The sequence below is a fragment of the Nomascus leucogenys genome, chromosome 15 (genome assembly GCF_006542625.1).
Source record: "Nomascus leucogenys isolate Asia chromosome 15, Asia_NLE_v1, whole genome shotgun sequence".
NCBI lineage: Eukaryota > Metazoa > Chordata > Mammalia > Primates > Hylobatidae > Nomascus > Nomascus leucogenys.
Window position 1 is genome coordinate 53,163,134 of NC_044395.1, and position 7,926 is coordinate 53,171,059.

General features: G+C 40.1%; 1 protein-coding gene and 1 pseudogene across 24 annotated transcripts in view; both read left to right on the plus strand.

The window, feature by feature from the left end:
- DLG2 (discs large MAGUK scaffold protein 2) overlaps positions 1 to 7,351 on the plus strand; it is a 2,190,999-nt gene extending 2,183,648 nt beyond the window's left edge. For all 23 annotated transcript variants that reach the window (XM_030828789.1, XM_030828794.1, XM_030828795.1 and 20 more), the window contains 2 exons: positions 275 to 366; positions 2,452 to 7,351. In XM_030828789.1, the coding sequence (XP_030684649.1) occupies positions 275 to 366; positions 2,452 to 2,558 (199 nt within the window). In that variant the 3' untranslated portion in view covers positions 2,559 to 7,351. The remainder of the gene's footprint in view (positions 1 to 274; positions 367 to 2,451) is intronic.
- LOC105739471 lies at positions 5,004 to 7,351 on the plus strand (annotated as a pseudogene). Its single transcript, XR_004033584.1, has one exon. The product of XR_004033584.1 is annotated as an uncharacterized LOC105739471 (transcript).
- Positions 7,352 to 7,926: the final 575 nt, after the last annotated feature.

Genomic DNA, 7,926 nt, shown 5'->3' on the forward strand with positions numbered 1-7,926 from the left:
AGAACAGGGACCAGTGACTACAAATCATAAGGAGACATATTTGGCTTCAATCCAATGTGGGACCAAGAGACTGCCCTTTGAGAGAATGAGCTTTCTGGCTGGGAGTCCTTGTTGCTGAAATTATTCCAGCACAGAGGAGTCCTGAATGAAGACTAAAAAGCTGTTGCTAAGATTACACTATGTTTTCTGCAGGATTTATTTTTGCCATACATTTTAATTTTTTAGGATTTGGAATATTCCCTTTATGTTCTAATACAAACGCTCATTTTCCCAGGGAGATGAATAAGCGTCTAACAGAGGAACAAGCCAAGAAAACCTATGATCGAGCAATTAAGCTAGAACAAGAATTTGGAGAATATTTTACAGGTAAGTTCACTTTTACCCTGGTAGTATGAGAAAGGGGATAAATTGTCTGACATTTGGCATAGAGAGGGCTCTGGGCCTGGTGTACTTGTGCCCTAAAACCTTCCTGTTGAGAATCTCTAATATCTGTTTCATATACAAGGAGTCTCTCTCTGCTTCACCCATTTTGATGTAAAACCCTGGGTTCTCCTGAGAGTTCAGTTGCAGCCAGCTCCCAGGTTCCCACCAGCCCTACCCAAAACCATGGGCAGCAGATACCCCTGAGCTATCTCCTACCATGAAAAGGATTTTAGGCATTGCTACCTCATTAAACTATCTCCTTGATAGCATCAGAAAACTTGAAAAACAAAATTTTAGGACTCAAAATCGTCAGTGTCCAAAGCAGTTACTCTTGAGAAGAAGCCTGGAGGCCTCCGTTCCCTGCTCCATGAGCTGTCATCAGTGTCCCCATCAGCAGCACGTGAACAAGATGCTTGAAACTCTTCCTCATGTTTCAGTTCACTGTGTCAAGTGTCAACCAAAACTGCTTTTTTTTTTTTTTCTTTTTAAATGTTTCCTTGGAAACATGAAGGGGAATAGAGGTTTCCTTTTCCTGCAGAGCCTGAGTTCTGAGTTCTCTATTCCTATATGCTTTCATAGAACACTGAGTAATCAGACTTTGTGAAATTTGCCTTACACCTGGTTCCCAGAGGTTTAAAAACAAGAACTTTCGAGCTGGGCTTACGCCTGTAATCCCAGCACTTTGGGAGGCTGAGGCGGGTGGATCACCTGAGGTCAGGAGTTCGAGACCAGCCTGGCCAACATGGTGAAACCCTGTCTCTACTAAAAATACAAAAAATTAGCTGGGTGTGGTGGCAGGCACCTGTAATCCCAGCTACTAGGGAGGCTGAGGCAGGAGAATCGCTTGAGCCCAGGAGGTGGAGGTTGCAGTGAGCCGAGATCGTGCCACTGCACTCTGGCCTGGGCAACAAGAGTGAAATTCTGTCTCAAAAAAAAAAAAAAAAACCCCAAGAACTTCCTTCCTGGATTACCATATGTGAAGTTAGATGTTTTATTCTTTACCTTATTCAGAATATAGAAAGTGTCAGTGTCTTAGCAGTTTGTAAATATCTTGAGTCAGGTAATATTAAGTACTCTTTCTGTCAATAACCAAGATATGAGCTATGTTTCATCCTAAAAGAACATCCAGGTAGGAAAAACAATCAAAACTGTACATTTTGACAGTGGTTTATATTTTGTATACAATACAATAATTAATATATTCTGAGGATTGTTTTTAAATATCTAAATCATCTTTCAGTAGTAATTTATTTTTAAGACCTAGTGTCATATGGATAATATTGATGTGTTTTGGAAATCTTTCTACAAGATAACTTTTGTTCAAATGAGACAATAAAATGTACTTAAATCTACTCCAAGTGACTTAGTGTTTTAGGAAATACACAACTGAGCAGTTTGTTTATATTTCTTCCTATTTATGTTTCTTATAAATAGTAGACTTATGGTATTCTCAATATGAATAGCCCTGTATGGTAAAATCTCAATTTACCAGGGATCTGGGGAATGAATGGGTTTTCCTATTAAGGGCTTTGAGGGTTGGGAGGTTAACTAAACTTCCCTCTAAAATCTTCATTATTTCCTCGGTGTCTACAATATCTGAATTTCTGCTGCTGCCAAAGTAAGTAAATATAGAGACTGTAAGGCCAGTTTTCTTTTCTAAATAGGGAGCTCTCAGTCTGAAAATTGATCATTGCCTAGCTCAGTGCCTGGCTCAGAGTAAGCACCCATAAAATATTGGTTAAATAGATGAGTGATAAGTTGTCCAGGACTACAGACAGACATGTAGAAAGTGCAAAGATTATGATGCATTTGTTACTGATCCAGGATATCCATTGAAAGCATTTTTTAAAATCATGACTGTAACTTTGCTTATATGAATTTTCTGCTTTTTCTTACTAATGAAAAATGATATGAATCTTCCTGATGAGTCGTCTGCTACTGATTTGAGCCTCCAATGTGTAAGTGATGATTGTTCTTCACCATCCAGGAAATTATTTCTAATTCTGGGTGTGTTTGCTTTTGTTATAGCTATTGTCCAAGGAGATACTTTAGAAGATATATATAACCAATGCAAGCTTGTTATTGAAGAGCAATCTGGGCCTTTCATCTGGATTCCCTCAAAGGAAAAGTTATAAATTAGCTACTGCGCCTCTGACAACGACAGAAGAGCATTTAGAAGAACAAAATATATATAACATACTACTTGGAGGCTTTTATGTTTTTGTTGCATTTATGTTTTTGCAGTCAATGTGAATTCTTATGAATGTACAACACAAACTGTATGAAGCCATGAAGGAAACAGAGGGGCCAAAGGGTGGGACAGAAAAGACATTGCAGTATGAAGGAAGGCTTTGGTTTGCTCAAAGTGCCAGGTGTAGGGATGAACCTCTGACGGGCTTTTTGCCCAAGAGATGAGAGCCTCCTCACCCCAGCAGATGTCCAGAGCTGATTTAGCTGCAGAGCTCTCTGTGTCTTTTGCTTTAAAGAAAAATTGCCAGCACTCGAACCTCATCAACCTTCCCATTACCCACATCTGTAATTGGTACACTTTGAATTTTATAACTATGCACATCTTTTGATTTCTTAACAAGCAAATGAAAGAAAGAAGGAAAAAAGAAAGGAGTCCCTTTGGAGACGACATACTATCAGGGAAGGATAAATGTGTAGTTTTTTGACTGGCATCTGCAAAGACAAGCATTTCATAAAATTTGCAAGTGTATGGAGGACTAACCTCACTGACAGGAGGGGATTCCACCTGGGATTAGCTTTATGATTGTTGATTGCCTATTTTGCCATTTATAGACTGAAAGAAGGCACTAAAGATGAGAATAATTTATACAATAAAAATATATTAAATGTATAGAAACAAATTTCTATAGGTTAAAAAAGTTTTGTGAAATATTTTGTAAAGACTAATATTGAAAGACTAAATGTATGCAACATCAGCAGATGATCAAATTCAAGAACTGAAAGTTGCACTCTCCCTTTTGTTGCCAATGATCCATTAAGAGCATCTGAGTTCCTTTTAAGTCTGACAAAGACTTCTTCCTCACTTACCTCCCTTCCACATTAGTGATACACTCTCATGCAGCACATCCCTTAATGAGTTGCCCTCATGGATATTTTTGGAAGACATTTGGTTAAGGCATTTTTTTATGCTGATGGCTTTTCAGAGACAAACTTATGCAAATGATCTAAAGGGAAGTTTTTGCTTTTCTCTAGTTAAATAACCTGAGCCTGCCATGCAAATAGTTGAATAACTTTGTTCCTAGTTACTGACATACAATTCTTAAAGGACCATTTAGCATTTTGGCCAACAATGAGTAATTAGGATTAGTACCTTTTCCTTTTACAGAGTAACAGAGTTTTTTAACATCCAGAGATGGTATTAGAGCCAATGAGAGATCTGTTCCTAGATGCACTATTTCTTTGAGGAAGAGAGAGAAGATAAGTATCTGGTTGGGGGTGAGGGATGCAGACTTTTTTGTTTCTATGTACGGAGCAAAGAGAGTCACAAGGAAAGACAATTAATGACTTTGAGCTCAACCAATTGAACTGCCTTTCTTGGAGCTGCACCTGGACCAAGTTTATTTTTTTAACAATTATAATAACGATGATTTAAAAAAAGAAACCTCCCAAAGCCTATAAACTGAACTAGAAGAGTTAGTTTCCCACTTTAGAGTGGATGGCGACATCAGCATTGCTTTTGCCCATGGTGTTTAGAGAGAGACTTTTCAGTGATAATAACCACTCTACTCTGGGTTCTGTGCATGCCCAGACTAAGCCCCATCGCCTTATTTCTGGGGTACATCCAGACCTGGCAGGGATTCTGCCACACTGTGCAGCAAACCAGCATGTAGGCTGGGTAGGAGAGCAAGAGATAGAGCCATCAGTGTGATGGGGCTTCTTCACAGTAAGAACATCGGAGCTTAGAATGAGAGTCTCTTTCCAAAAACAGGCATTGTTCATCTTACACTAAACATCATTGTCTGCCTGGCTGCAGTCACCAAAACAAAACAGAAATGCAAAATTATGCATCTTCCCATAGTCCTGCGGCTTCCTTTGCCAATGGAAGGGCTAGCAATGCATTTTCCCTCTCATGAAAGTTAAATTTCCAGAGACTTCCTTAGATTGCTCAAAATGTTAAAGATAAGTCCATGTCTGCAATTCACCAGTTTCAGGTCAAGGCCTACTTTCATCAATATTGCTCCCAGAAGTTTTCTGCCACCAGAATGCCATTCCTGATCCCAGCTCTATTTTTAGGCCACCATGATAACTTCTTTGGTTTCTCAACTGAGCATGCAACCATTTATTTAAAAGACTGTCATTAATGAGTAGATGTTTTCGCGGGTCGTGTGATGTGCTTTCCATTTACTAGTATTGCTGTGGCTGAGTACAATCAAATTGAACCACCAACCCTTGGTTTTGTAGTAATATAACTATTTATTTTCCTAGTGTAGATGCTTTCAGATTAGAATTAGCATTTGCACTGATTTTTTTATGTAGATTTATATAAATATATAAATACATATATATTTGCTTGAAGAATCACCAAGCAAATTGGTGAGAGGGTCTTTTCCAATAGAATTTACACCTCCATTTGTTGTGTTGTCTTGCACTTCCCAATGTTGATGTCTCTATGGCTCCAATGAACTGGTGTATTTTGCAGCAAATCTGATGACTTGTATGGAAATGGCATGAAAGTTACCCAGATTACATCTGGAGCAAATGCACTCGGAGCCTGGGGCCAGACTGGTGCTAACACTGCAAACTTTGTCCAGAGCTCTCTCCAACCTGAAGGCTTGCTGGGGGTGCAATGTCACCTTCACACATGCTGGGCCCTTTCAGAAAAGTGCCAGATCGTGTAACTGGTGCTATTTTTCATGCTCTGGTACAATGTGTAGCACCACGGGGGTCTCAGCTTTACCAAAATCAAAATTCCATTTGTCAGCTAAGTGCAGAGGCATTTGTTTTTTGCTCTCCTCCCACAGAATTGTTGGCCATTTATTTGCAGGCCTTTTGCGGGATTTCTTGGCCATTTATTTGCAGGCCTTTTTTCCCAGCCCCAAATTCTTGGGTTGGCTCTGTCTGCTTAAAGAGCCTGTCTTCACAAAGCTGCACTCGGGTGCCTCTGTGCGCTGTCTTAGATCCTACTGCCGGCCCTTCAGGACTCCGAGCCAGGAAAGAACTCTCCAACCTCTGGCTCGAGACTCTATTTTTTTTCTCATTCTTTTCCTTACTCTCCTCCTCCTTCTATTTCTGACTAATTCCATCTCTTTTTTTTGTTGTTGTTCCTCTCCTTTTCCTATTCTTCCTTCCCACTATCTCTGAGTTGTTGACTTTCTCCTATAATCCTTCTCTATTCCCTTTCTCTTTTTGTCCACCTCTCCTTTAGTCTGTTTCTCTGCCCTTCTTATTCCTCTTCTGTCCTTTCTCCTCTCCTCACATCTCTGATCATTTTCTCCCACACATCCCTGTATTGATTTTTCTGTCCTCTAAAGGGCTCATGGCTGATTCAGACAGCAAGTCCATGCACTGGACTAATGACACAAATACTTTAGGTCGCCGTTTCACCTACTCAGCCCAGAAAGCAAAGCTGAGCGTGAGGCCCTGACCTGGAGCCCGCTCCAGCCCGCCTCCCGGAGCCAGCCTGCACCGTTGCCCTGGCAGCGATGATGCATGTGCTGTGGGCCCTGCCGGCGCCTGAGTGCCTCTGCCTGAACGCTGCTCCTAAGCGAGCCCGCTCCCAGCACTACCGCATGGCTCTGAGGACATTTCCTTTCAATAAAGGCAGACTCTGGCCCCAATTATTCTGATAGCAAACCTCTTCCTCCTCATTGAAGCCATGCCATCACCTTGGTTTGGAGAGAGACATTTTTTTCCCATTCATAAGCTTTCTTTTTCCCATTTTCATGTGAAGCCCCCTCTGCTTTTCAGCTGGTGATTGCTCTGGTGAGACTGAATGGACTTGCTGGTGAAATGAAATCTCTTCTTTCCTGTCTTGGTCCTGCCTAAATTCCTGCAAATATATTTAAGCCAAGGACTCAGGCTAATTCCTAAGTTGATCACATTAATTTGTCACTCCTAGAGGGAAAAAGATCAATTCCCTTGAAGCATGTGGAGTACCTCCTGTGACAGCTGACTTGCCAGGGGACTCCCTACAGAATTCTGTGATATACATTTTACTTCTGTGTATGTATGGTATATATGGTATGTATACCATGTACACACATGTTACATTGAGTATGATTGACTGTGGTTGGAAACCCACACACACACTCAAGTCTGTAAATATCCTTCCTCACTGAAACCTGTGCTTTGGAAATCATTTCTTGTACAGCTGTGCAGTTTCTTGTAACAGCTGAGGACAAAGCTAAGACAGGCGGACAATTTAGACAAAGATCATCTAAAGAGTACAGTATCTCCCTAGCAACTCATGAGGACAGACAACCAAGTGGCAAGGTTGACTCCCAATGGGATGGCAGACTTTTCTTCTCTCCTTTTTGAGTTTGTGTTTCCTAAGTGTTTCTTAACTTCTGAGTGCACCAGGCTGTACCCGTTAGATCCTTTCAATATGACAGTTTTGTGCTTCTCTCTGACAGGATGTTTCTCCATCGAGCTATAGTGCAGGATGGGAGGGAGGTGGGAATACTCCTTGCCTGGGCTGGAGTTTACAGAGACACTGCACAGCTTACACTCCTGTTAAGTGTAAATATTCAACACTTCCATTCCATTTGTGTAAAAAATAAAGCACACACGATTATAAAATCAAGATGTATATTTCATACTCAGTGTGTCTGTGCATATTCATTGCGTTTCTAGTTGTCAGTGGTGGGTGGCCCCATTGTAAAAATGCCTGATAGAGTGTTTATAAACATGGTTTTATTATAAGATACAAATATTAAAACATTTTATACTTTATAGCAAACGATTTTCTCCCAAAGCATAATTTGTCTTATTTCATAAGGAATAGAATCACTCGTGTCTATTTTTATCAATTTTGTCTCTGATTCCAGAGCTAAAATGCAATTAGGGTGGGTATGCCCTGAGAAGTATTGGCGCTGCTGAGAGGAAGTGAAAGTGCTGTTTTTGCATATTCTTAAATATTTGGTTACCATCTTGCCTGCTTTTAATCGGGATTTTTCCAAAAGTGAACAATGTATTAAAAGATAGATTTTTAAAGATGCTCACAGCTATGTGAGGGGAAAAATCAATTTCCCAGTGTCAAACTGTGGGATTCCAGAAGATATTAAGGATAAAGAAAAATAATTTTTTTCTTATCTGAAACATTATGCAAAGAAAGGCATAAACTGGGGAGGAGGTATCATTGTCTTATACACCTTGGAGCTCCAAAGATTTGACCTTATCAAAAATGTCAAGTTTGGGAATCTGGATCTGCCAGATAATGTTCTAAATTTTTCACTTCAGGTTAAATACATGCCTTGTCATGTTGACATTTAGCCTTGTCATATTGACATTTAGCCTTGTCATATTGACATTTAG